Genomic DNA, 26,196 nt, shown 5'->3' with positions numbered 1-26,196 from the left:
TCGACAGATAACATTACACATGTTATGCTGTCTAAACTGTGGGGATTGGCCCATTAAAATGGTTAAATGTAAGATATCGCCATCAATCTCCATCGTTGCGTAAATTTTTATTAGTTTAACATTTGAGTATTAGACGCTGATTAATGCGATTTTAAACTATTATTGCATTATACCGTCGTTTCAACTGTTTTTCTTCATACGCGATGTATATTAGTTTTTGGTGATGTTTGTTCAAAAGAAACAGACAAGATGGAGACTAAGGCTGCTACAGTAATATTTGCCATGAGCCATTTTAAAAATAAGCAGAATCTTATGATTCGTACTTATTCGGCTGTGCTTCCCCAGGCTAAGGGTAACATCGTCCTGGCACATGGTAATTGCGGACATTTTAGAAGCGAATTTGCTGCTTACGACATTGAATGGTACATGGCACATTATGGAATTGGAACACCAAATGTAAAAAATGTTGTTGATGCCGAACTAAGTGGAGTCTATCCCAAGGATGCTAACATGAGCTACAATTATTCCAATAGTGCATTTCCACATTTTTCACAGCTAGATGGCCGTAATATGTTTGACATAACTCCAAGATTTATTTACGAGGGAAGTTTCATACAGAAGCTTAACAGTATTGGATACAATGTCTACGGTTTAGATCACCAATCCCACGGATTGTCTCAAGGTATCACTGATCAGCGCAATTACTTCCTATCCATTGATGATTTGGCTGACGATATTATTCAATTCATTGATATTGTGCGTCGTGGGAAGTTTAAAGATACCGAGCAGTCCATGAATGACTACAACCCTCACCAACCATCGGAGGTAGGGAAAGTTTTCCTTGGTGGTATTTCTATGGGTGGAAACATTGTTTTAAGGGCTGCTCAAAAAAGTGGGTCATACAACAAATCAAATTCGATGTTCCTCGATGGTCTAATTGCCTTTGCGCCAATGACTGACATGACCACATATACTGCAACTCCTAAAGCCAAACTATTGTTTTGTGCTGCTAGGGTTATTGCTGCTTTGAAACCCAGATCCATTTCGAATTTGGGATGCACTGTTCCTGATAATGTAAACAGGTTCTTCAGATGTCAAGATCCTATTTACTACTCTGCTTGTCAGAGCTATCGTGTACTTCTCAACTTGTTCGACGCCACAACTACACTGTCAAAGAATTATGGCTCTTACCCTCCCGAAATGCCAACTCTGCTGTTCCATTCGAAAGACGATGATGTGTGCACAATCAGAGGCACATATGAAATCCTAAGCACCCATCTTAAAAATCACAAAGATATCAAATTTGTGGAAATGGAAGGGTCGATTCACTGCTTGACCGCCGCAATATATGTTGAGAATATTATGCCATTCGTTGCTAAGTGGCTCAACAGGATCAACCCATAAAAATGCCTAAAAATCTAGTGCATCACACAAAATATTAAAAGGGCCAATCTGTAATTAATCTTGCAATGCTAGCAAGTATCTATGATACTTCATATCTTGTCGTCGCGTGTAATTAGGTGACACGGTAGACATTTCTTAACTAGGTATCCTACAATGTCGACGTTTATGTATCCTACTGTCCAGGCACTTTAGACTTCTTTGCGATTTTGGCACGAAGATACCCTTCTTCTATTTGATCCGGCACAAGGAGTACCATATCATGACTCAATGGGTCTACTGCAGTAGACTGTAAGTCAAAGGCATGTGGACTATATATGAAGGGAGAGTTACAACTTGGGCATAACGTATTCTATAATGTTATGGGACTGAATAACTATAACCAACCTTCTGCGATATTTGGGATTTCATCAACTCTTTAAAGGCTTTCTCCGATATGCAGCAACCGCAGGTCCAAATTAAAACTCCGCGATTCACGCCGCAAAACTCAGTAAGTGTAATTGGACACAGAAAACGTTGTGAACTCTTATCAACCTATACATTTATTGAAAACAAAATCTACTAAACAGTACCTCTAAGTCAACTTCTTTAAAATCTTTCATATTCTTTATGTGCTGCATTGATACAACATTCTTTTTAGAGAGTATATACTTTATGACAGCCTCTTTATTGTATAATAGCCCGAGACGACAAACCATTATCGGACGTGATAACGGTTCCTGAAATGCATTATAGAGCATGTAATCATCATTTTTATCTATACCGACATACCTGTGATAAGCTACACACCTTCCACCGTAAATCTTTTATCTGAGCATTAGTAAGATGTTCATCAGCCGCTTTCATCTGCGTATTTGGTGAATAGCCCATTCCACCCAAATTGCGGACGAATGTGTAACCAGTTGTTCTCACCAAGTCAATACGACCTGGAATACTGCCACCGTCGCCACCCATTTTGATATTTACAATATAATACAAATGATTCAGAGTTTAATCAACAATAGTATACCATTGATATACCTCGTAAATAATGGAATTCTGTTCAGATTCTTCCCCATACCCTGATAATCAAGTAAACAAAGAACGTTAATAAATCCTTGAACACATTTGATTAATCTATCCCTTATTCACATTGCAATTACTCGGTTATACAGATGCGGAACAGTTCTTTAATCTGCTGAGTATACGTATGATAATGCCGTAGAACTATAATTGTTCTCTCAAATACTTGAGACTAATACATCAAGATCTCATCCGATTCTACGAAGTAAACGATATTATAATATGTATTTAAAATACTACCTTGACGCTGATGGAAAGCGTGTTTATACTATAGCGGTATGTGTATAATATATGCCCAGTTAATATAAATCTATGTAGAACGCTGGACCTAATGGAGAGCCAACGCTTTCGGCACATCCTGCAAGGTTTTCGCCGGAGGATAAATATTCCAAACATAGAATCGCACTTAAAAAACGCTTCAATTTGCTTATGAAGTAAAAACACTTCTTGCGAGAAAGGAGCTATTTAAATATTGACCAAATCTATAATGATGGATTTTTGAAGACAATTATCACTGTTATATGGTGAACATCGTCGCACTAATTCTGTTATTTTGATGAATTATTATTTGACATATAATGTATATACTATTGCTCTACCGTTTAAGAAATTCGTTATATAAGATCGCTCATATGCACATGTTGTTTTTATGTTTATGGCGTCATAATGCGATAATGTGCAGCTCATTGTCAATCATTATCTTTGTGCAAGATGCGCTAATAAAACATTAATTTGATACTCTCATCCATATTTCCATTACACGAAAGCAAGTAATCTTTAATATTACATACATCTTTAATGATTAAAAACTATTAGATGTCGAAATATGCTGCTACCGATGTTACACATTAGTCGTAGATCGAACATAACTAAATGCAGCCCACGATGGTAAAGTAGACAACGTTGCATTGTATATGCAGATTCCATGTAATTATAAATATTGCTAAAACGTAATTAATAACGTAGGAAAGTAGAATTAGACAAATGAAGGCCGACACATGAAAATTTGGAGGTAGACAAGAATCTTGGTACATAAAATTCCACCATCAAGCTCTACAGGTCAAACAACATGTAACATTTGGTTGATTTTTAATGTTATTATAAGCCAATAATGACAACATGTTCACAAAACACAAGGTATTCCCCACTTACCGTGTGGAAGGCCACGGGCATAGACACGCTATCTAAATCTCAGCATTGAATGGATTTTGTTTGCAACAAGCCACATTTTTAAATGTTATACTTTACTTAAAAGCGGTTTAGTGTCATATATGCCGTTTTAGTGCACCTGTTGATGTTGTTTGTCTAGTGGGTGTACGTAGTATAATTTAACAGTTTGTCTCCCACAGCTGTTAGACATCCGTGTCATGCAGCTCATTTCCATCTCCATTGTAAAAGTAAACCAATAGAGGCTGTTAGTTGTAAATAACTAACTGTCTAGTGGAGTAGACAGCAAGAATCTTGACACATCTCACAATCCTTCTTACACTATGGCTTTCGATGGTGAATGTGAATGGCTTCTTGAAGTCGATTCTTCAGCATTAGATTTTAATATAGCGGGAGGATTTGATGAAATGCATTCAGGAAGCAAGCAATCTCACATGACAAATCTATCTACTAATTATGCCGATGATAGGGACGATATGTCTACTACATTTTTCAAGCAAGATGTAGGTTGCGTTGTGCTTGTTTAACCAGATGTGTAGGGTAATAAACATATGCAGTTATATATTGAACAAATATCGCAGCTTAACAATGCGATAGATGATTTCTCGAAAATCGTCCAGACACTTGCATTGTTCAAGTATTATATACGCAACAGAAAGGTCGAAACTAACCTGGATGAACTTCACAAGCGGTTTAACGCATTCTGTGTTCAGTGTAGCAACAAGGTTCGCACGATAAAGCAGCATGTTACAGCTGTCAATCGGTCTAACCACGAAGCTTTATCTCACCGTGAGGCAATGCGTTACTCATACACAGATTTGAAAACTCGATTCACTATGCAAGATGCATCTGTCAATAGGCTGCGGACACTCATGGAAACATACCATTCAGTCGTCAAAGAATATACCACTGCAGCTAAGGTCATTGAAGAGGAAAGGAATCTTGCACAAAGATCAGACACCACTGCCTCTGTAGTCGCTGAAACTGCAAATTCAGAGGATATGTTTAAATCAAATGAAGCCAAATTAATTGACGAACTCAAGGCTAAGTCTCAAGATATTCTTGCCTTAGAGAAAAATGCAAAGGAGCTTAACCAGTTATTTACTGAGCTAAACGCAACAATTAAAAAACGAGGTGAAAACATCTACAAACTCGAACAGGAAATTTTGCTCACCAGTGAACAGATAGACAAGGGAAAGGCGGATATGGCTTCCGCGTATAAAGCTGGAAGTGGATACGTAAGTTGTATAATGTCTTTATATATTGTTTTCAGGGTGTTTACTGGATGTGTATAGTAATTGCAACTGTTACGTGTCTTTTACTGTTTCCTTCACAAATTAAATCGGCTGTTTTCAGGACACATTGAACTTTTGCTCCTCTTCACTGACTGAGGTTGTCCTCCCAATCGACGCGTCTAGGTAGTCATTTTCCTTAGTCGCATATCTACACATTAAACACACGATTTTAAATATATAAAATAAATATCGTAATTATGGCTCCTGTTGAGTTACCGTATAATCAAATCCTGAACTGGGTGATGGCCAGGGGAAAGATACCTCAGGATTGCAACAAGAGACTTCTCTGTTAGTTTTGTCTTAAAAACGTTTTATATTAGCGTATAGCGTTGGAACAACAGTGCAAAGGATTCTTTGATAAACATACGAACCTTCCAGACAATGTTAAACAACTTCAGAAGCAATCTAATTCAAACTACACCGAATGGTATGGAATCATCAGTGATGTTGTTGAAAAACTTAAAGCGGTATGTATATGAGTGCTCTTTCTATGAATGGTTTGCAGACAGAAGAAGGAGAAAAGGTGAATTTCATGGGACAATATACCTACGAGCCTCTATATGATGCAAATAAAATCCTGAAGGAGTTCCATAGTCACAATATCCATCTTGTCTCCTACTACCAACTACTCCTGCAACAAACCACTTATAACGCGCCATCGATCAAGAAATCTGCAGAACGTGTAACGAAAGAGGTAGGTCTGTTGTTTTTAATGGAACAAATTTTACAGCTTGTTGAATACAGAAATAGGAAAACCACATGTCTACGTAGATTGAAAGCAGGAGCTGTTGAAATTTCTAGTAAACTAGCATCCTACAATATAGATATTGAACAATATCCATTCGATATTGAATTCGTACCGATCCTAAAGGAGAAACTTATTGAGGCAATCACTCGCAAGAATACTGAGCTCACAATAGAAAAATACAAATGGACAAAAGAACTCTGCGAAATATTATGCAGCGAATTATTGCCAGTGTTTGTTGCATTTGTGAACATGAACGAAATGAATATGCTATATGATGCAACAACTGTGATGCAGACAGTAAAGGAGACCGCAGAACATGGGATGGATGTCACTGTGTCGAATTTAAATGGTAGGAGCCGTGGTTATTTGCAATATTTAACATAGATGGGAATTCAGCAAATGATAATTACGGTCAAGATGGTAGTTCCAATATAAATGAAAATAATCCAGATCATAACACGCAAACAAATGATAGTTCGCACATCAATATATTCAATCTCAAACTGGGCAATGCGTCATTCAGACAGAAACTGCTCGGAGAATTACTAGAGCTGCAAACGTTTGTAAAGACCAGGATTGATGAACTTAGAAACAGATCGGCTAACGCCAACTATATATTTAGCTATGTAAGTGAAAAGGTAAATTCCTTGGTCCAACAGCCACTCTCTAAGGTTTGTTTGATTGTATTGATCATTATTGAAAGTACGAGAAATGCATGGATATACTAAACGAAGCGATTGAACTCATTAGTGGGACAGCTGCCCTGAGGAGCATAAGTTTACTTAGAAACCGAAGTGAAGTAGAAAAGTGAGTTTTTTTATTACTGTTGTATCAATCTAACCAGGTCTGCTAATGTTGACTTGGATGTTTTCACTAGGTGTTGCAATAACGTCACCGAACAAAGTTCACTCACAAGGCGCATCGAGTCAACGGAAGAAGCCGTAAGTTTTCAATGTTTTAAATAATGATACCGTAGTTACAAAAACTAAACAGTGAATTGGAAGAAGTACGTAAGATAGTCAAACAAACAAAATCAAAGCTCGAGACCATCGCCGCTCAAATTATGGGTGAAAAAGTTACACTATTCGGTGAAATAGACGAAATATAAACATCTAGACTTATTATAAATAATCGCACGTATAATATTACGTTGAAAGTACACTCAAGGTTAGCGGAGCAATGAGTCGCAACGTTAAGCCTCACCGGCACCCGCCTCTCTCATCAACCTACGCCTTTCCTTCTGGGCAACACTGAGCTTGAAACGCTCAAAGTCTGTAAGGTTTTTGCGTCTTTCGGCGATCTCGAGCTTCTTTCCCAATGGTGTCTGCTTGAAAGCGTTAAGAGCGTCGAACTTCTTAACAGCCTTGCCCACAGTTCCAGTCTTAGCACCACGGTTAAGGGTTATCTTGGTGTCAGTCAATTTAATCCAGGTCACAGGAATCTGTTGGCGCTCAACACTACGGCTATATTGTTAACTTGGCATATGCAACATACCCTGTAATCATACCACCGTCAACCAATATCCTCGTGTTTGTTACAATATCTACGATCACGCACAGCTGTTAAAATTTTGGAATCAAGCATAATAGAAACAAACCTTGCCAGCGTCAGGCCCGTACGTAATCAGGCACAACCGCCCGGGTTCTACGAACTTCTTGAACAGCGGCATAATGATAGCTGCAATTTAATGAAGAACTCGAGGTATACAACTTTTTTATTAGAAGCATAAATGAGATTATATAGAGAAAAGGTCAAAATTTGCAAACTAGGAAGACGTTATATCCCAACCACGATAAAAAAGAACAAACCATCAACCTACCTTGCAATATATATAGCAATACGATATAATAATATGTTAGTAAAGTGCTTAATAAGTGTTATAATAGGAGAAATTGATCGTATACTACGTGGCCCTCCTGAGGTTATGAATGGGGGAAGTTCGAACCAAGCCAAACAAGCTTCATAAATCACCAATATATAATGATTATGAATTATTTTATATTGTAAAATTGTTTATAACGTTTCCAAATCGTAAAATGGTTGCGAGTCGTCATAGGGTATCTACATCGTCCTCTACCATAAATGTATACAAATGTGTATTCCATTTTATTGTTAGCATCTCATCCTTTTTTGGTTTTTGTGTTATATAGGTAAATGTATATTTCCATGAAGATGTGGTTGGTAATATATGATATTTATATCATGTGGATCGTTATGAACCTAATCGTTATGTATATGTAGCACTAATCATTTCCGTCATTATAAAGAAGACGTAACTAACATAAACAAATATTGTGATGTATTTTTTGAATTAAGAGATAATATTGATTGGTGCGCCATTTTGCGTTCGTGATGTACGTAGAACAGTAACTATTTTTTATCAAATGAGGTGATCATTTATTTTTCAGTTATGTGATTATATTAATATCATAATTTTGTATGATATGTGGATGTAACATCCAATTTATCTTATCGACCCTGTCTTTTTCTTTACACAACCCCGTTTATCAAATTTATTTTAGTGGTTTCATTGTCGCTGAATATTGATTGGATTGCATTTTGTGCCTAATTTAATTAGGTGTGTAGTGGTTATACGTTATTTTATCGCATATCTTTCGTTTACAGATTACACATTACTACAATGTGTGCCGAAGTGAAGTCTCCACCAAACAATAAGCTTACAGCATTTCATTGCCAGCTAAAAGTGTTCGAATCTACAGTGGCAAAAGAAGGTGAAAAGCGAAAAGCCGAAGAAGAGCAAAAATTTAAGGTATGTAGCCTATGTTGTACCTAATATATTGTTTTAGCGTATCGCACAGCAAATTAATAAGCTGAGTGCACGAGTCAAGATAGAGTTAGAGGAAAGAAAAGAGGCTATAGATGCACTTCAGAAAAATACTTTCGAAGTGGTAAATCGTATGTTGAATGAAGTTCAAGCCAAGCTAAACAGAAGAGTTAATGCACTCGCTGTAAGCAATATAAATGTCTAATAATAATGTCTGCAGGAGAGATTGGATCTATTAGTATCTCGTTGTGCTGCTGTTGAGGGTTCTGTTAATGATTTGAGTCAGAAGATTGGTCAAGCAGTAAGTGGTGCTCTCAAAATGGATAAAACAATTTACAGTTCGATTTCAAGATGCTACAAAATGATATCAATGAACTCCATAGAAATGTCAAAAATGACACAGCTATCACAGTTGAAAAGGATACGTCGTTCGCTGACAAGTTGTTGCATATGGAATGTGCTATTAAATCCCGCGTCAATGATATTAACTACCTTTGCATGGAAGGTATTAAAGAATTACGAGCAGAAATAATCAAGATGTCAGAGTGAGTCTCGTCTGCAATTATTGGATCATTGTGTTGTAGATGGATTGCCTCTGACCTGGGAGCAATGTCACCACAAATAATGGAAGAGATTGGAACTTTTGAAACGGCATTGGAACTGGCATCTAAAGCTAGAAAGGAATCTGATGAACTATTGTTAGAGGTATGCTTCTGCTTTATAAGTCGATCATTTTTAGGCGTTCGAACATATCGTTAAGATGTTACCCCGAAACATACAGAATGAAGCAAACGTCTTACGTAAAATGCACACCACTGCTTAATGAACGCATAATATGGTGGGACACCACACCATTTATTTGTCAAAAAGGTGTTTATACAATGAAATAAGTCATTAATGATTTTATTGAGTTGGGTATACTTATATCGTACGATAGTCAATGCACTTTTGCGTCCTTGTTCTTGCCATTAATACGTAAATATCAATCAATATAGGGTAAACGTCTTACATAAACTATAAGGGCGAACACTGTTGGTAACTGGCCGTTCTTATGAAAATATGTTGAATATGCAGGCATGCATTGCTGAATTATTTTGTTAAATCATTTCTAAAATTTAATTGTGACACTTATACATTGTGAGCTTTAAGTAAAAAATGCTCTTGAATATATATATGTGATACTTCGCATTGCTTCAGTTATGATATAGTGTATTTCCACGATATATACGGTTATAATATAATAGAGTTAGAATATTACGTAAACTTCTAGCTTTACAGGTTGACATTCGCATATTAAATATACAATAAACAACCATAATTCGTCAATATGAGAGATATAAAGTTAGGTTAATGCCACATGCTTAGATATGAAATATAGAGATAGATTCACAATAGACTCTTAGTACCCCAACCAATGAACGTATCATCACATATGCAGAATATATACTGTATTGGGTGAAAGCATACGATAATATGATGCAGAATTAAAAGTGAAAACCTGTAAAGCTTTCCCAGGATAAATGGGGAATTCACATTAAGAAACAAAAATGAGTGAATTGGATTATATTGATTCATAGATGACATACTAATGTCTTTGTAACAATAAAAAGCAGTTATAGACAAAATTTTGACTTTTGTGCTGCATGGATAGAACACGAACATTTGATACATTGTTAGAATTTTCCATTGATGTAAGTCAGAATATACTACTTGATAGTTGAAAAGTAATAGAGATAACATTGAAACCTTCAACAACCAAATTTATATATATGTTATATCCCCCACCCAAACCTAGTGGCCCATAAAGCTGAGATCCCGAAATAATATGAAATGGTAATGTTAGCCTTCATTTCTTTAGTAGACGCCATTGTAACATATCATGTTGTGTTATTTTGATCTAGATGATAAGGTAAGGAACAGAGTATAGTGAGGCAGTCATATACATGCTACAATGTAAATATTTCCTGTTTCCCTTATTCATGCAATATATATGTATAATATGCAATTCAATGTGATTAGATAGCATCATCAATTCGATATCTCTGTTCGTTTATATCCAAAACATATCCAGATTCTTGAGAACTTATATGGACTACGATATATATGACACGAAAACATGTCAAAATTAAATGTCATACTGTTTATAAGGATTATAGTTGTATGAACACTTATTTAGCATCGTAAATCCAACTATGAAATGCATCACGATTTTGATAGGCCATATAGCAACTGACTTTACCACCCAATATGGAATAAGATATGATTATCTAAAACCTTCCGGATGAAAAAGTAAAATCTATGAGTAGCTCAGTTTGCCATACTCTATAACATGTTTAAAAAAATATACACCATCCCAATACAATCTAGACGTGGTTGGAGTATGTCATGTTACGATGACATAAGATAGATTGTCGCATTCTAACTAACATGGAAGGATCCAATTGTTGCATTTATTATTTTGTATAACATTCGAAGTTTGGAAAAACCCAGTTAACAGTTGCCCTACAGGATGATTTCAATATTCCAAGAACAATGCATAACACGTTGGGAGGATTTCTAATTTTTATTGTTATAGATGATGCGACTGAGTTGTTTTAACATTTCAATTGTTATGTGGAACAATATTCGCAATCAAGTAGAGACGGTACCGGATAGTTAGAATTGGAACAATTTCATGAATTATTTTTTTATTAGGTATGTTGTGGGATGCTATCAGTGAGTTGTGTCACCCTACTATTGACCCCAAAGTTATAATAAAATCCATTCAAGATGCATTAGCAATTTCGACAACTGATTTAGCAGCGGAATCGAAATCCTGGCAGAATATATGTGGTATTTGAGCTTCATTGAGGATTCTTTTGGCAGCATCGGCGTTCGTACCCTGGAGTCTTAATACGACTGGGATCTGCATTTTAGAGTTCTTAGCAGCCTCTACAAATGACAGAGCAAACTGGTCACACTGAACGATACCACCTACTATGTTAACCAGAAGAGCCTTAGCTTTTGCATCCGAAGCTACAATATCGAGAGCCTGATTCAGCATATGACCTGTAGCATTACCTCCGACGTCTAGGAAATTAGATGGTGAACCTCCGTGGTGGGTGAGCAAATCAAGTGTAGCCATGGCCAACCCAGCTCCATTAACTATACATGCAATATTGCCACCTAAAGAAATGTAATTCAATCCCACTTCGTTGGCTCTCGCTTCCAATTCGTTTTCAGCAGGGGGCACTGATTCGAATATCTCTTTTTGCCTGAAATCAGCATTATCGTCGATAATAACTTTGGAATCACAAGCCACTAGCTTACTATTTTCAGTCTCTGAAAGAGGATTAATTTCTAAGAGAAGAGCATCCTTAGCTACAAATGCGTGATACATGTTCTTGACAAAAGATTTGGTGTCTTCTAACAGACCTTTAGAGAAATCCAAATGGGTTGCTATTTTAGTTACTTCGTCATCAGTTATGCCTTTTAAGGGATTAATTTTCACGGTTAGCACCGCAGAAGGATCCTTTTCGGAAACCTCTTCTACATTCCCACCTCCATGTTTGGTAGCTATTGCCATAATGGAACATGAGCTTCTGTCAAGCATAAATGAAATATATCTTTCCTTAGCTAAATTCAACTTTTCAGCTACAAGGACTTCTTTACATTTCAAACCAGATGCTCCAGTTTGCTTGGTAACCAACACATTGCCTATCATGCCTTCGGCGAGTGTCTTTGCACGTTCGGGTGATTTAGCAAGCTCTACTCCTGAGATATCAGTTCCTACGAATTTACCCTTTCCTCTACCTCCGGTAAGCACCAAGGCCTTAAGTACGACTTCTCCACACTTTGTACTCTCAAGTATTTCATGAGTCATCGCTTCTGCTTCGCTAGGGGAGCGCGCTAAACGATTCATGGGTGTAGGAATACCATGTTCTTTAAGAATCCTCATACCCCCAAATTCTGGGACATTGAGGTATCGTTTTGTTGATCTTGCATGATTACAGGAAGCGTTATCACCCTTAAAGGAAAGCTTCCCGTTGACTATGGAACGAGCAAGCGCTTTTCTAAAACCTACAAAAGCCCTCATCTTAATTTAGAATCCTCTTTGAAACGTTATCTGTAATGACAAAGTAATATTTTAGCCATATGTCTCCCCCATTAGACGGCCCTGGGTGTGTAGGATATTTATGGAACATTAGAACTGTTGAATAAATGAAATACACAAAATATATAAAAATACTTATTAGGGACTACTCAACAATGTATATCAGTAATGAAAACCGATATTAAAAACAGTTATTTCCCTTGACCTTTGTCAAAAGAAAAATGTGTTTCCGTACGAGGATTCCTGCGGAAGCTTCATTTTGCATTGATATTGTGTTTGATTCGCTTGCTGTGGCGCTTTCTGTCTCACAACTAATTGCGGCTGATTATAAGCGGCATTTTTCTGAAGGTTTGATCCGCACGTGCTTTGAAAGAATCCTCTTCTGGGTTGTATAGGTACACGATTTATTGTTTGGGCGATATTTGGCTGATGTGAGTTTGATTCGGGCACTGTTTTGAGCTTTGCCACATTCGTGTGTATAGCCATTAGATTATTACTTGGTTGTACATTATAAGCACTTCTTTCCTTATTAACATCGCACTTTGGCTTCCCAAGATTATTTACAGATTTGCTTGTAACAACAACCGACCTAGTATCATTTACACTACTTTGCATCTTTGGCGGATTTTTGACGTCCATATTAGTTGTTGACAGATGTGGGAAGCCATCTAGAGGAGGCTTACCACTACTAATTCTCTTTTCCTCAATAAATTTATAAATCAACCTACGATAATTTGCCACGTCATACTTTACATTATCACAAATCGGTATTTTAACGGCCTTATACATCACAGGAATCGAGTCATTTGACTTATGAAAAGAGCGTACATATGGGTGGTTGAGCGCCTCCAAGGTGGTTATACGTTTCTTTGGATTGAACTGTAACAATCGAACGACCAAATCAACAGCATCATCTGGAGCATTGGGGAAATACTCTTTGACTGGCTTATTCTGTACACTTGCAAGAGAACCCATCATTAACGTAGTAAAAGGTGAACCTAACGATTCTATATCCTCATCACTTGGCATACCAGTGAAAGCAACCACCTTTGACAGCTGATTAATGGTGGACGATCCAGGAAAGATCGGTTTATTCAAAAGCAACTCAGCCAATATACACCCTATAGCCCACATGTCTACACCCTTAGTATACTTAGTGCTTCCCACCAAGATCTCCGGTGCACGATACCAACGTGTAGCAACATAATCCGTGAGTACGGGGGCTTCGTCCGTTGTCTCATCATAAGCAACACTTCTGGACAAACCAAAGTCCGCCAGCTTAATATTGCACTTCGCATTTAGCAAAACATTTGATGGTTTCAAATCCCTGTGGAGCAAATCACCGGAGTGTATGAAGTTTATTGCCTTTAGCAATTGGTATATAATATATTTCTTGTGTATTTCTTCTAATATATTTATTCTGATAACAGAATGCAAGTCTGTATCGATATATTCGAATGTAAGATATAGATCACGATCGTTTTTCGCGGGATATACATCCTTTAATTCTATAATGTTATGTGCCTTTCGTAGATAGTGAAGGAACATAATCTCCCTGTACGTACGTTGAGCATCTGTAGAATTGCGGAAAGCGTCGAATATTTTCTTCAGCGCTACCACCTCCTGGGTTTCTTTGTTTGCTACCTTCCAAACTATACCATAAGCACCTTTACCCAATTTTTGGAGTATGTGGAACTTGCTGAGTATATGTTCATCAATATGATCACTCATCCTTCTAAAGTTTCGGATAGATACAAATGAACCTGTTTCAATATTTCAAATCATTTTCCGAACTTTGAATTGGATAAATGAGTTGTGTAAAAAAGGCCAAAATTTGCCAAAAGCACGAAATCTAAATCATCTTGTCTTAATACAATCAACTGTCGTTGCGTTTTGTTATAGTATCGGAGCGCCAGTGGATTGAACCGGCCTCATTCAGCCACGATGAGTGAGCATATACTAACAATATCTAGCGATACGAATAGAATAATAGCGCTCTTAACAAACGCACAACAGAGAAGAATAAACGTAGAACAAGAAATATTAACGATCCCGATTCAAATACAGCATCTCTCAGGGCGACATCCTTCCACTAACACATATCAAATACCCACCTGTCCACGTACCACATAGGGCACACACACAGCCTGATAGAATTGAGATATAGTAGACAACTCCGACAATAATAAAGCCCCTTTAGTGATCGTATGATAAGCGATTAAAACAGTGTGATACTGGCTGCTCCACAGCACGGAGCCGCAGTGGAGCACGCTGCCGCGACAGGTCTCTTGATAGCAGTTCGCTTAGGTATATTGGTGCATGCAGGTGGCAAAAGTACACATTTAAATAACATATGAACATAATATTAGTACTATATTGTATTAGTAAGTCAGCGGTTTCTTGGTTTCTACTTTTGTTTGTCAATTAATATGGGCGTCATTGCGGTGCGCCTTTGAGCACTTCATTTTTATATTTTTTATTATATAAAAGGAAACATTTATAATTACACAGTTTTATGTCATTGTATCATAATTAATGAACTTTGGTAGTCCTAGTAGCACGGTGCTGTAGTTATCGCACGACATACGGTTACACTTACCATGCTCGCTTAATTACCACGCCGCTGAAATATTTTATTGTATAATACTGTTAATATAAATGGTATGTTATTAAATAGTTAACGAGATGTGTGGTTATTATTCGTTACTCCAGCGTCATGTAGTGTGTACGTCCGTGATATACTTAGTTTACCAACAAAATGGGACAACATTTTATTCTTTGTTAATGGCAATCATACGCTCGAGAGTGGTAATGAGATCTAATATTGTATGCTTACGACTTTGGTGTATTTTAACGATGCCATAGTAGTCTAAAATAATACGAAAAGGTTTCAGTATAAAATGTGTTGAATCATATTTAAAGGTTTTATTCTTTATTGTATATTGGAGCTTACACATTGAGTTATGAGTTGTATAATGTAGACAAATTGATCTACTACCATTTCCTGCGAGGCACTAAAGTGCATATTTATCATATTCTAATTATTTGAGAGCTGTATTATTGATATATGAATAAGACATTAGAGTTGTACTCTAGTAGTGCCTTTGTTCATTATTTTTTCAAGTCTAATGCCTGCATCGCTTAATTACACATTTCTACATGTGCATTAGACACATGACATTTCAATGTCATTGTTTGTATCTATTTTATTCAGATGTGTAACATTTAATTCAAATTATCATACGTTTGTGCGATGCCACTCATGTCTTTATGGCTTGGTCTCCTGATTCCATTTATTGGATCCCATATTACAGGTAATTTATATTATAGTTTATTATCACTATTACAGATGCCGTGAAAATTCTCCCGGCCGCTTATCAACCATGGGTGACTACAGGAAATTCTGGTGTGTACCCTATTGCTGATCTCATATGCCATGCTGCTGGTTGTACATCTCGTGACACAACCACTTCTAACGCTGTCGATCCCCAATGTGGCTCTCAGACTGTTTGTCAATCATGTCCAATCCCGTCGTTGAATTCAGGAGACATATGTTACTTGTCCAGGCTAACACCTAATGAGATAAACGTTCTTGAAGGACACTTGGACAATGTGGCTGCAACTCCCGTAAGTGCATCTTCTGATAATGGCGATGAGGAAGAAAGGGACAGCTTCTTAGAGGTCATTCCGTTTGATATGCCTCTAAAGATTACGACACCTGAAAGCGAAATCAGGACAAATTCTGCATCTTGTAACTCTACAAGCGATGGATACATCGACTTAGTTGTTCGTGTTGTGGTACAGTGGTACCGCGTTCCTGGGAGGAAGATGCATGAAGCTGCGCCAATTTTCGATGAGGAAGGTCACCGTGCTGGCATGCTAATGGCTGGGTTTGATGCTGCAAAGGATATGATCTCTAGTAGACATGATGATGGTTCTTTTTTGGAGTTCAAGCCGAATATTATGGAATCTTTCAAAAAACTCAACATATTCAAGAAATCAGATGATGAGGATATTGGTGGCGACGATGAAGGGCCTATGACCGATGCTGAGAAGCGCCACGTAATAACCAGGGCCGGTAACTTTGCATATCGTCAGGCTAGGAAGATCTTTGTAAATCCAACTTTGCACATCCACTTTAGCATGAACCACCGCAACATAACAAGCTGTCGACAACCTCAGCGTTGGGATGGCGCCGTGGAGGACCAATCACTCGTATTTACTGCTGTGCAGAACATTAGAGTTAAGGAGAGTGACTTGAAGGGGTCATTTTTCAAGGAAGCATTGAAGATGCATGTCAATTGTGAGCATTGTGAGGTAATTGAAGCCCGTTCATGTGTTCAGGTCACCTGCAATAAAAAGATTGCGCCTGCACGTCGCTACGATCCAGGTTTGTATCCCACATTTGCCGCTGGTTCAGTATTGAGACCATCGTTACCTCAAACTACTGGATCTACGATTGGAGTTCATGATCCAGGTGCTTTGATGTCACCCATTGCCATGGCCGCTGGCGCAGTTCAACCTGCTGCGCGTCCTATCGCAAATCTACGGCCTCATGGTCACGGTATCGCACATATGCCCCAAGGAAATGCTTTATTACCTCAACATGTGGCCTTCACTCCCGTTGCGACGTTGCCTCCTGTGGCAAATAAGCCGTTAGTGAGCGGATTCATTGGTAACTACACTATTATCTTCAGTACGCTATTGTTACTGTTGTTTACAATATAACATTATTTCAATTGTATGGATTGTGTCCACTTGTTTTGTGTTTCGTTTCTAGTTTCCGTTTGCCCTTTAAGAGGAATCTCATTTTACGCTTAGTAATTGCTTGTGGTTGTTCCTGTGGTATATCACCAGATGTGGCCATAAGCCAATCATTCATTTTCGATTCCTCCGCACGTATTTCTTTAGGAACTTTCAAATAGCCTTCCGATGTTACATTGGCTTGTTTTCCGATATTAAGTGTCGCCAAACACTCCGCTAGGGTATCCACATGCTCACATTCCACTACACTTGGCTTAAAATCAGGTGGCCAAGCGCAATACAACAGGTTGCCATTGACATAATCTTTGACTACCAGTTTTGCTGCCCTTCCTAGGTCGGGTTGTCCTCCTTTACCGCCAGAGAAGAATTTTCTGCTGTTACATATGCACTCCAGAAATTTGGTACTCAGTAAAATAGGCTTCTTATTCTTATTTATTGTAATGCACTCTGCTCTGTCCACGTCGTAACGTTCACAACACTGGTTTGGGATACGGTTGCATATGAGTTGTACCGCAAAAATAAGACTACCCCTGAAATGTGCCGTTGAAACAATACTATTTACGAGAAGGTGATGTTTATTGGCCACGATGTTTGGAAAGATCAAACCTGTAAATATGTCAAGAAAAAAACACGTTACATACCTGGACAATCACATAATGTGATATTATACTTCTTTAATGCCAGCGTTTGCAGGTGTTTCGTTTTTCCAGGTTGACAACTCACATTGGTTTTCGTTACTTCCATAAGACAATTGATTAGTGAACTTTTTCCCACATTAGGGTAACCAACACAGCCGACTGTGTACACTGGCATATCAGAAGTGTCCTCCTGACGTAGTTCGGGAAATATTGACCTTTGTTTCTTGCGATATATATCGATCTTTTTAAACAACATATCAGCATCATGGATTCTATATGCCGTATCTTCACTTGATAGTTCCTTGTACTCAAAATCACATTTTCCTGGGATGGTAGAGAAAAAGATGAAGTCGACACCCTGCATTGATATTTATGGATGAATACAACACCTACTTTAGATTTAAAATAGTTGGCCCACGCTTTTCTCAGTTCTAATGAAAGGTGATCTGCCTTGTTGAGTATAAGTATGGTTTCTTTTCTATAATCCACCTCCTTTACATAATCCTCTAGGTCTGGCACTCTATAGAATAGTGGATCTCTGGCATCTACAATTACAAGCAGCAAATGACTACGTTCTATTACTCTCCAGAGTTGCCTCCAAAACTCAATATTTTTTTCATAAGGTGTAACAACTCTATCTTCTTCATCTTCAATTCTAGAAAGCAATCTCCTCCAAGCATAAAAGCATTTGGTTTCTATACGGTTAAGTTCGTTTGCATCTATCATGCAAATATCGATGCCGTTAACTTCTTCCTCGATAGCCTTTTTATATTCCTTTACATACTTTAAATCAGGTTTATGTTTCAGGACAGTGAACTTCTCATTTGATGCCATGTTATTCAATGGGTTTGTAACACAGTTTGTGTCGGTATTAGCCTCGACCTCTTCTTCAGTTACAAAACCACTGCTGTCGTCGTCGCTTATATCGCTATATTCATCGCTAAACGTATCTACGTCTTCGTAATCACTGCTATCATCACTAACACAATCCACATTTACGTCATATGTGTCACTCTTATATCCATTTAAGAATCCTTGTTTTTGCATAACAGTAACATGTTGCTTGACATTGTCAAAATTCTCAAGACTCTTTTGGGAAGTGTTCGACTCTGCTGATATCACATCACTTGCGAGCGTACTTTCCTGATCAACCTTAAAACAACCTTGTGTCCCTTCCATATTGAAAAACGAGTTTTTGCTTGCTATTGCCTCTGGTATGGGCCCTTTACTTTCAGTCTCTCCTTCGCTATCGCTGTCATAACCACTAAAATCAGTTGATAGTGTTTCCATATGATCGTCTTCAGAAGGGTCCGAGCTAAATTCATCGACATCACTTTTTTTATCAGCTCCTTGTCTGACTTGTTTTTCTAGCATCTGTAGGCGTCTAGGATCGAATACTCCATTCACAGGTCTAGGGCCAGTGCCGTGCATATATAGATCAACCAATTTTTTATTTTTGCGTTTATTTCTTCTTTTATCCTTTATGCTCTGCATATATTCCCTCTGCTTAATGAGTCTCCCTATGGCTTCTCTTTCCTCATCACCAAAGAATAAACATCTGCGTGGTATGGGTACCACTGGGAATTTCTCATTATCATCAGCATCCGAGTAGTTGACCATCCTCGCTAACTGGCTATTGAAATCAGACGATGCCACTTCTCTAGTTCCTCCATGTGTGTTTAGATAACTAACTAAACCCATTTCAGCGGCCATAGTGAACTCATCCAAGCTGTTTCTCTCAACTACTGAGTACTCTGGTTGACGATAGGGTTTGTCTCCACTCATGTTTTCACATTGCTTCAACTGTCTAGCTAGGATATCATGGGCCAAAGTCCTGCCGATAAAACCATGTTTACCACCCTTTTGATTTTTGCCACCTCCCATTGTGATAATGTTTCTTTATTTTCAGTATTTAACGTTTATGCGCGTGATGCGCTATTATGGAAAATACAAAAATCCAACTCTGTAATCATGCTACACCTTTAAGTGAATCGCATTGTAAAATGTACACATCAACTTTAAAAATATATCTTTTACTGCAAATGAATATTTCAATATAGTTAATGATAAAAAGAGTATTTAATGGCGTGACGTTGTAATGGGTATTCTGATGTGAGGTGAAAAAAGGTTATTCACGGGGCAAAAATTATATACATGTATATTTTAACACGCGTATGATGTTGCATATATGGGTTTCTCGGCAACGGCAAGGCTTGTTGCTCAAGGGCAGCGCGGTAGAATTTTCCGTAAATTTCGCGGTCAACCTCCAAAACGCTTTGATTGGATAAAGTAGGTTATATGGTCGTGATGTAATAGTCATATCATTCTAGAAATAATCTAGATCGTCTATTGCGTTACGGTCGAGTGGAGCTCACGCTTCCGCGTGCTAAGGAGTTACAGCAATATGCCGAAGAAGTGATATTTCATGCCAAAAAGGGTATGTTAAGTTTGGTCATGCTAGAGCATATCAATGTGTAGACACTCCAGAATCCGACCTAGTGGTTGAGAGTATGCTTCGTACACCTGAGGCTAGGCATCAGTTATACGAGAAATATGTGCCAAACTATGCTGACAGACCTTTCTTCTTCACCCGAGTGGTGAATCAATGGCGTTTAAGATTTGCTGACGCGGCCCCAATGGCATATTTGGAATTTGTGGACAGGTTGGTGTTTTTACGATATCGTAATAAAGACAGATCTGGCGAGATTCGACCGGCTAAACCTGTTGGAACGAAGAAATTGGTATACATTCACGACTTAATGAAAAGATCGCGTCGTGATTACCGCAAATATTACAATGTATGTAATACTATTTCATTTAACTAGTATTTAGTTTGCCAAGACAAATGGGTTATTGGACAGAGATGGGAACCTCCTGGACGACATTTCTCATTTGATTAGTAAAGGTGAAGCTAGCGTACGTTTAACAATAAGTTTAATGTATTTTCTCAGTGGCATGAGAATGAGGAGGTAGCCTCTACTATAAATCCTCAATGGTATGAGCATCCGCAAATGCGTGATCGGTTGGATCGAATACAATCTGTCAACTTAGTTGGTGACCGTTGTACTGAGGTGCTGGATGTCCCATACACTGACCCTGTGGAGCAGCCTGTTGCTACTAGGAACCCGGACCTCAGCAAGCCCATACGGCGCCCTCGTTTCAACCCATAATGACAATAACAACACAACATCTATCGTAGTCAATTGCTTATAATATAACAGTGATACTATATATTATTTATTGTGCATATAATATACGGTCGTGTGCTCGCGTCACTCGGTTCCTTGGGCTATCAGATAACATATATTTACTGGCTGAAATGTGGCCGTTTGATGGTAGATTATCCTTTAGGGATTTTTTTGGTTCAAGGATAGCTCACAGTGATGCGTTTGGTACTAAGCGTCCGAAATTAACTGTTGAGGAGCGTTATCCTATCCCTGAGGAATATGAGAAAAACCCGGACCTAATTCCCAAATATTATTCATTTCAATCAAATTTAGTAACGGATGAGGATCTTGTTCCTGGCATGCTTCGTCAGTTGGAGGTGGACAAGCGTTTAACACTTCCTACCCGTACTCACATTCGTTTTCTCATTACTGCAACTGATGTGATCCATACGTGGTCAGTACCAAGTTTAGGTATTAAGGCTGATGCTGTTCCTGGACGTCTTCACCGTGTGAACACATTTATTCTACGTGAGGGAGTGTACTACGGCCAATGTTCAGAGATGTGCGGTACATTGCATGGTTTCATGCCTATTGTGGTTGAAGCAGTAGCGCCTGAGACGTATGCTGCTCACGCCAAGAAGTACTATCGCGAGGACTAAGTTTAATATATTACTGTATAATTTATGTTTATTTGCATGGGAATGTGACGTTGCATATTTGCTCGAATTGTGCCTGTTTTAATTTATAACGTCTTATATGGTCTTACCTTCATATCATTTGTGAAAAATGACAGATCTGCCGTGGTGAAACATGGTCCGTTGTAAGAAACCGGGGCTATACATTTTGCATCTGGATTTAGTTACTATGCGTTCTATGTCCTAACCATCTAGTTGCCACCCCTGTATTTTGATAATCCTATCAAAATAAACATACCTCTGGGCATTTGGCGTAGTAATTTGTATTGCATTTTTTCTGTAACATGTTAATGGCATGACTTCGCCATACCTTGCAAGGCCATTTTACTTGACATCTATTTCCCCAAAGTATTTTTTCCTGTTGATGCATTTGATTTGGATCCATGGGTTCAACACATCTACCTGAATTAATTTGTGTGAGAAATCCGATACGCCTACCACTGTATCCTGGCGATGGTTTGCAAACGTTATCTTCCATATACCAGTATATCGGACATTTGGCATTTTCTTCAATATCGCAAGTATTGAAACAGGGCCTACTCAGAATGCATTGTTCCATTGTATACTTACCAGTTGATGTTGCATTTCTCTTCTAATTCAACCTTATCTTGTTTGGTCATGACAACTGGCAACCTGGTGGCACAAGGTCCAATGTAGTTAATTGGCGCTTCACAAGCAGCAGAATATACAATTGATTCAGTCCATCCTGTGAATATTCAAACAACAATGTTATCATCCATACCTTCTGGACACGATTGCCTGAAAACATAGTTTCATTATAAATGTGTTGAACATACGAGTAATCCTTCAGACATGCATCTCTAGCATCCGTCATTTGCAGCGTTCGTGACGAGTACAATGCGATAAGAGCGATGTAACAAATCGCCGGTCGGCTGCAGATGGCACTGTACATCTGTTATGCCGTATTGCGTTTTATTAAATTAAAAAACACTAAATATTAACCATCTTAGTTCTTTTTATGCAATGTGTGTAGAGATAGACTAGACGATATGCTTAACTATAGTGTTACGGATCTTGACGGTTAACCTTCTGCTAGCACATTTAGATATAAACATGGAGTTCAACATACTCGAACCGTTAGTTGATGAAATTAAATCACGCGGATACCAAAGAATTGCCATTCAATCGTCTGATGTGTCAGCTGCAGTCAGTGTCTGTAGTGAATTACATGACCGGTGTAAATCTCTGGAGCCTAATCGAGAGTTTTACGTATTAGGAGACGTGTTCGTTGGCAGTTGCTGTACCGATGTGATCGCAGCACGTCGAACTGATGCCGGTAAGTGCTATTTTGCCAAATATCATCATTTCAGATTACGTCATTCATGTAGGTGACGCATGCCAAAGTTTCGTAGAGTCACCAGTACCGATTAGGTTTTTATTTAATCCTGTAACTGTAGATACAGATATTCTATTCTGTGTATTGTCTGATAGGTTGTCTACTTATAACTTCGATCGCATTTTGTTGGTATATCACTCATCACTTCATCATATATCTGGATTATTTGTTACCTGGTTATCTGGATACTCTAAACCATCTTTTATCGCACAATGCATGGAACATATATTACCGGATGATGGAGTTTACAACCATGAAAATGTATTTTGTTACCGGAAGATACTCCGATGCTGTAGTGATACTGCTCTAGAAACCGGATATATTAATGACTTACACATGGGTGAACAAGATACATTGGTACTATTCCTATACGCAGGAACCCGGAATAATGTTACGGAAGACCATATAGCCCTTAAATCTGTTGGCAGCCAGTTTCACGTTATGAGTGTTGACACTCTGGAGTATAGCATAATGGACTCTCGAGGTCATAGCTTACGGTCAAGGCGCTACCACAAAGTGGGCAAAATTCAAGATGCAAGTACTATTGGCATTCTTGTTGTAGCTCGTACCATTAAGGGTTATAGGGAGCTACGTCGTGCGATAGTTCGTCTTATAGAGAGTCAGGGGAAGCGTTGTTATACCTTTTCCGTTAACTGCTTAACGGAGGCTAAATTAGCTAACATGCCAAATATTGACATATTTTGCATGTTATCATGTTGTGAGTCTATATTATCGTTACCTGAGGAGATTGGAAGGCGTGTGGTTTATCCTTTTGAACTTCTGGTTGCTTTTGATTGCATTGACTGGTCGCTCCCTTATGAGTTTGACTTTGTGACGTTGACATCTTATATTCCGGAATCATCCACCGACGAGACTACCAGCTATGGAGGTGAAATACGCCGTCTACAGGGTGGTTGTGAGATACAATTACAGGTAGACAGTTTTATGGATACTTTACAAGACAACTCCAAGCGTACTTTTGGCGGTGTTGACCCATTGGAAGGTATTACTAGGGAACCGAAAGTATTACCAGGTTTCCATGGAATCGCAAGTCGTTATGACCATGAAGTTGATAAATAATCCATTGTATTCACCATAGGTACTTCAGATATATTTTGGCTGTTACACATTGCATCCTTACACCCAAGGTCAATGTGTTATTTAGAAAAATGTTCCATCTTCCGGTGGAACTATTATTAAAACATCGCACATTTAATAGTTATCAAATGTACAATGGGCTTAATTTGTTAGTTCGCGTCCAACCGTGTGCTCGTCTTTTCAGTGGTAACTCCGATGTTGCTGGGACCTCATCCTGCGTTCGTACTCACGAGATTGTTACCGTAGAGGACGGTAAACTGCGAGGTGTACACTACGAGCGCGTCTACGGTACTGGAAATGGAAATTCCACTACGTTATTCACTCCACATCCATTTAACCGTCGTTTTGCTTATTCAAAGAAACCCCTATTTCCCATAGAACCGCGGAATTTACGTATCTTTGTAAGTGGTAGCACTATATCATGTTTCTGTCTTCCTGGTTGACTAGATCATTATTTTCAGGGATTACGTCGTCATAAGAAGCGTGGAAGGGGAAAGAAAAGCTCTGCTCGTGGTTACAGGTTTAAGCGTCAAAAGCACAGAGGGAGTAAGCCGAATAGTCGCACATTTGAGGGTGGACAAACACCACTGTTTAAGCGTCTTCCAAAATGGCCGGAAGCATGGCTTTCACGGTATGTTTTTGTTATTTACCTATAACGGCTGTAGTCAAAGAAAGACTCTCGATCCGCTTAATTTGTCAAAGCTGCGCTATTTTATTGAGCGTGGAAGGCTTGATACACGCTTTCCTATAACTCAGCGACATTTATACGACAGCAAGTGCGTGAAGGTAAAACGTGGTGTCCAGTTATTTAACGTAAACGATTACCCATTTCCCTATAAGATACACATAGAGGTTGCCGGCAGTGACCAGTCATCTATTGATGCTATAAAGCGTGTTGGTGGTTCCGTTACCATTGTTTACTATGACCGTGTGAATTTACGTGCTCACTTGAAGCCTTACAAATTTGAGGTTCTTCCTCGCACGGTAAGTCACAGTTTTTAGTTTAATTCATATGTAGGCACGGCCAAGTATTGATATGGTGCATTACTTGGAGAAAATGCGTGCTCGTGGTTGTAACGTTGTTTACATAAAGCCTATGTGGCTGATAAAGGAAGAGCAAGCCATAGCCGCTGAGATGGCTGAGCTTGAAGCGGAAACTTTAACTAGTTCTGAATTAAACCCTGACGGTTAGTTTCTTTTGTGTAACTACATAATACACAGAAACGGCATCTGAACGTGAGGAGCGTTTAATTAAGCTTTACCGCGAAAGAATGTTACGGTTTGGTCGTCCTTATGTTTAATATGCTATAATATTATTCAAAGTCCTTTCTGAACTTCATGCAGTTTTCTTTAATGAATTTGCATTCATTTGTTTTCTGTTCTCCAAGCACCTTTTCATGCGATCTTCTTTGTGTTGTGTAGAAGTGGAGAATGAACAACCATAAGATAGCAGTTAGTATCGATAAGAATCCTTGCGTCACAACACCGCCCTTTTCGGCAACATTGAAACTTAATAAGTCCATGAAGATAGATACAGCCTTCTTATGGCCGCCTAGTTCATTTATTATACCGATAACGTGACTAGACGCCAATGCGATACAACTTCCTGCAAAGATGAATCCTGCGACATCTCGTCCAAGGCCAAATTTGTGGAATAATACATGTGGAAAAGTGAGTATGGATTCTCCATATGCGTGTAACATGGTCATTTTTGTGAATATACCTAGGGTAATGACCGTCCCTACGGCAAGAGCTATATTGCAAGCACTGCACATGCTGGCTTATCTTGATAATTCCTTGTATATTTACATTTGCAGATATTGTATATATCTATTCCAGTTTGTTATGTAGTATAACTGTTTATTATAGCTGATATTGCCGTGATGTGTCTGCATCCTTCTGTTGTGTCATTGTGTCGGTGTGTGG

General features: G+C 38.4%; 17 protein-coding genes across 17 annotated transcripts; 10 read left to right on the top strand and 7 right to left on the bottom strand.

Annotated features, from left to right (window-relative positions):
- The first annotated feature begins 81 nt into the window (after positions 1-81).
- Positions 82-1,932, top strand: BBOV_IV010560 (Alpha/beta hydrolase family protein). The gene has a single exon (XM_001610927.2). It carries the CDS (start codon positions 250-252, stop codon positions 1,402-1,404), a length of 1,155 nt encoding a protein of 384 aa, XP_001610977.1. The 5' UTR covers positions 82-249; the 3' UTR covers positions 1,405-1,932.
- On the bottom strand, positions 1,446-2,410 carry BBOV_IV010550 (Rtf2 RING-finger family protein). The gene is made up of 4 exons (XM_001610926.2): positions 2,173-2,410; positions 1,974-2,120; positions 1,789-1,935; positions 1,446-1,753 (listed from the first exon to the last, which is right to left on the bottom strand). Exons 1-4 carry the CDS (start codon positions 2,353-2,355, stop codon positions 1,577-1,579), a joined length of 654 nt encoding a protein of 217 aa, XP_001610976.1. The 5' UTR covers positions 2,356-2,410; the 3' UTR covers positions 1,446-1,576.
- A 110-nt stretch (positions 2,411-2,520) lies between these two features.
- On the top strand, positions 2,521-2,971 carry BBOV_IV010540 (putative ribosome biogeneisis subunit NOP10). Its single transcript, XM_001610925.2, has 2 exons — positions 2,521-2,739; positions 2,782-2,971. The coding sequence occupies exons 1-2, from the start codon at positions 2,686-2,688 to the stop codon at positions 2,899-2,901; spliced, it is 174 nt and encodes a 57-aa protein (XP_001610975.1). The 5' UTR covers positions 2,521-2,685; the 3' UTR covers positions 2,902-2,971.
- Positions 2,972-3,648: 677 nt separating this feature from the next.
- BBOV_IV010530 (putative integral membrane protein) lies at positions 3,649-5,100 on the top strand. The gene is made up of 3 exons (XM_001610924.2): positions 3,649-4,133; positions 4,212-4,868; positions 4,904-5,100. Exons 1-3 carry the CDS (start codon positions 3,954-3,956, stop codon positions 4,994-4,996), a joined length of 930 nt encoding a protein of 309 aa, XP_001610974.1. The 5' UTR covers positions 3,649-3,953; the 3' UTR covers positions 4,997-5,100.
- Positions 5,101-5,109: 9 nt separating this feature from the next.
- On the top strand, positions 5,110-6,801 carry BBOV_IV010520 (uncharacterized protein). The gene is made up of 8 exons (XM_001610923.2): positions 5,110-5,213; positions 5,253-5,392; positions 5,431-5,619; positions 5,656-6,022; positions 6,058-6,344; positions 6,377-6,480; positions 6,518-6,614; positions 6,650-6,801. The coding sequence occupies exons 1-8, from the start codon at positions 5,123-5,125 to the stop codon at positions 6,779-6,781; spliced, it is 1,407 nt and encodes a 468-aa protein (XP_001610973.1). The 5' UTR covers positions 5,110-5,122; the 3' UTR covers positions 6,782-6,801.
- On the bottom strand, positions 6,797-7,582 carry BBOV_IV010510 (putative ribosomal protein L14). Its single transcript, XM_001610922.2, has 4 exons — positions 7,493-7,582; positions 7,271-7,350; positions 7,168-7,232; positions 6,797-7,130 (listed from the first exon to the last, which is right to left on the bottom strand). The coding sequence occupies exons 2-4, from the start codon at positions 7,340-7,342 to the stop codon at positions 6,866-6,868; spliced, it is 402 nt and encodes a 133-aa protein (XP_001610972.1). The 5' UTR covers positions 7,343-7,350; positions 7,493-7,582; the 3' UTR covers positions 6,797-6,865.
- A 477-nt stretch (positions 7,583-8,059) lies between these two features.
- BBOV_IV010500 (SF-assemblin/beta giardin family protein) lies at positions 8,060-9,301 on the top strand. Its single transcript, XM_051767623.1, has 6 exons — positions 8,060-8,443; positions 8,481-8,642; positions 8,679-8,759; positions 8,798-9,003; positions 9,043-9,163; positions 9,198-9,301. Exons 1-6 carry the CDS (start codon positions 8,315-8,317, stop codon positions 9,279-9,281), a joined length of 783 nt encoding a protein of 260 aa, XP_051623340.1. The 5' UTR covers positions 8,060-8,314; the 3' UTR covers positions 9,282-9,301.
- A 1,855-nt stretch (positions 9,302-11,156) lies between these two features.
- Positions 11,157-12,567, bottom strand: BBOV_IV010490 (succinly CoA-ligase beta subunit family protein). The gene has a single exon (XM_001610920.2). It carries the CDS (start codon positions 12,531-12,533, stop codon positions 11,223-11,225), a length of 1,311 nt encoding a protein of 436 aa, XP_001610970.1. The 5' UTR covers positions 12,534-12,567; the 3' UTR covers positions 11,157-11,222.
- Positions 12,568-12,741: 174 nt separating this feature from the next.
- BBOV_IV010480 (Extracellular signal-regulated kinase 2 domain protein) lies at positions 12,742-14,634 on the bottom strand. The gene has a single exon (XM_001610919.2). It carries the CDS (start codon positions 14,280-14,282, stop codon positions 12,762-12,764), a length of 1,521 nt encoding a protein of 506 aa, XP_001610969.1. The 5' UTR covers positions 14,283-14,634; the 3' UTR covers positions 12,742-12,761.
- A 985-nt stretch (positions 14,635-15,619) lies between these two features.
- On the top strand, positions 15,620-17,304 carry BBOV_IV010470 (uncharacterized protein). The gene is made up of 2 exons (XM_001610918.2): positions 15,620-15,865; positions 15,901-17,304. Exons 1-2 carry the CDS (start codon positions 15,805-15,807, stop codon positions 17,277-17,279), a joined length of 1,440 nt encoding a protein of 479 aa, XP_001610968.1. The 5' UTR covers positions 15,620-15,804; the 3' UTR covers positions 17,280-17,304.
- BBOV_IV010460 (50S ribosome-binding GTPase family protein) lies at positions 17,267-19,967 on the bottom strand. Its single transcript, XM_001610917.2, has 3 exons — positions 18,347-19,967; positions 17,957-18,311; positions 17,267-17,921 (listed from the first exon to the last, which is right to left on the bottom strand). The coding sequence occupies exons 1-3, from the start codon at positions 19,835-19,837 to the stop codon at positions 17,287-17,289; spliced, it is 2,481 nt and encodes an 826-aa protein (XP_001610967.1). The 5' UTR covers positions 19,838-19,967; the 3' UTR covers positions 17,267-17,286.
- Positions 19,968-20,131: 164 nt separating this feature from the next.
- BBOV_IV010450 (putative ribosomal protein L17) lies at positions 20,132-21,141 on the top strand. Its single transcript, XM_001610916.2, has 6 exons — positions 20,132-20,242; positions 20,284-20,390; positions 20,432-20,615; positions 20,649-20,751; positions 20,786-20,869; positions 20,905-21,141. Exons 1-6 carry the CDS (start codon positions 20,142-20,144, stop codon positions 21,121-21,123), a joined length of 798 nt encoding a protein of 265 aa, XP_001610966.1. The 5' UTR covers positions 20,132-20,141; the 3' UTR covers positions 21,124-21,141.
- Positions 21,142-21,248: 107 nt separating this feature from the next.
- On the top strand, positions 21,249-21,797 carry BBOV_IV010440 (Cytochrome C oxidase subunit II periplasmic domain family protein). The gene has a single exon (XM_001610915.2). The coding sequence runs from the start codon at positions 21,273-21,275 to the stop codon at positions 21,777-21,779; it is 507 nt and encodes a 168-aa protein (XP_001610965.1). The 5' UTR covers positions 21,249-21,272; the 3' UTR covers positions 21,780-21,797.
- A 3-nt stretch (positions 21,798-21,800) lies between these two features.
- On the bottom strand, positions 21,801-22,768 carry BBOV_IV010435 (uncharacterized protein). The gene is made up of 7 exons (XM_051767045.1): positions 22,613-22,768; positions 22,558-22,574; positions 22,386-22,521; positions 22,254-22,351; positions 22,126-22,217; positions 22,054-22,092; positions 21,801-22,019 (listed from the first exon to the last, which is right to left on the bottom strand). The coding sequence occupies exons 1-7, from the start codon at positions 22,726-22,728 to the stop codon at positions 21,999-22,001; spliced, it is 519 nt and encodes a 172-aa protein (XP_051623650.1). The 5' UTR covers positions 22,729-22,768; the 3' UTR covers positions 21,801-21,998.
- Positions 22,769-22,789: 21 nt separating this feature from the next.
- BBOV_IV010430 (diphthamide biosynthesis enzyme Dph1/Dph2 domain protein) lies at positions 22,790-24,272 on the top strand. Its single transcript, XM_001610914.2, has 2 exons — positions 22,790-23,112; positions 23,147-24,272. The coding sequence occupies exons 1-2, from the start codon at positions 22,890-22,892 to the stop codon at positions 24,250-24,252; spliced, it is 1,329 nt and encodes a 442-aa protein (XP_001610964.1). The 5' UTR covers positions 22,790-22,889; the 3' UTR covers positions 24,253-24,272.
- A 96-nt stretch (positions 24,273-24,368) lies between these two features.
- On the top strand, positions 24,369-25,591 carry BBOV_IV010420 (Ribosomal_L27A superfamily protein). The gene is made up of 5 exons (XM_001610913.2): positions 24,369-24,671; positions 24,732-24,901; positions 24,936-25,254; positions 25,289-25,457; positions 25,492-25,591. Exons 1-5 carry the CDS (start codon positions 24,399-24,401, stop codon positions 25,569-25,571), a joined length of 1,011 nt encoding a protein of 336 aa, XP_001610963.1. The 5' UTR covers positions 24,369-24,398; the 3' UTR covers positions 25,572-25,591.
- Positions 25,564-26,119, bottom strand: BBOV_IV010415 (putative integral membrane protein). The gene has a single exon (XM_051767635.1). It carries the CDS (start codon positions 26,043-26,045, stop codon positions 25,584-25,586), a length of 462 nt encoding a protein of 153 aa, XP_051623671.1. The 5' UTR covers positions 26,046-26,119; the 3' UTR covers positions 25,564-25,583.
- Positions 26,120-26,196: the final 77 nt, after the last annotated feature.

The sequence above is a fragment of the Babesia bovis genome (genome assembly GCF_000165395.2).
Source record: "Babesia bovis T2Bo chromosome 4 map unlocalized Chr4_1, whole genome shotgun sequence".
Lineage (NCBI taxonomy): Eukaryota > Apicomplexa > Aconoidasida > Piroplasmida > Babesiidae > Babesia > Babesia bovis.
This window is presented reverse-complemented; position numbering and strand designations above follow the sequence as displayed.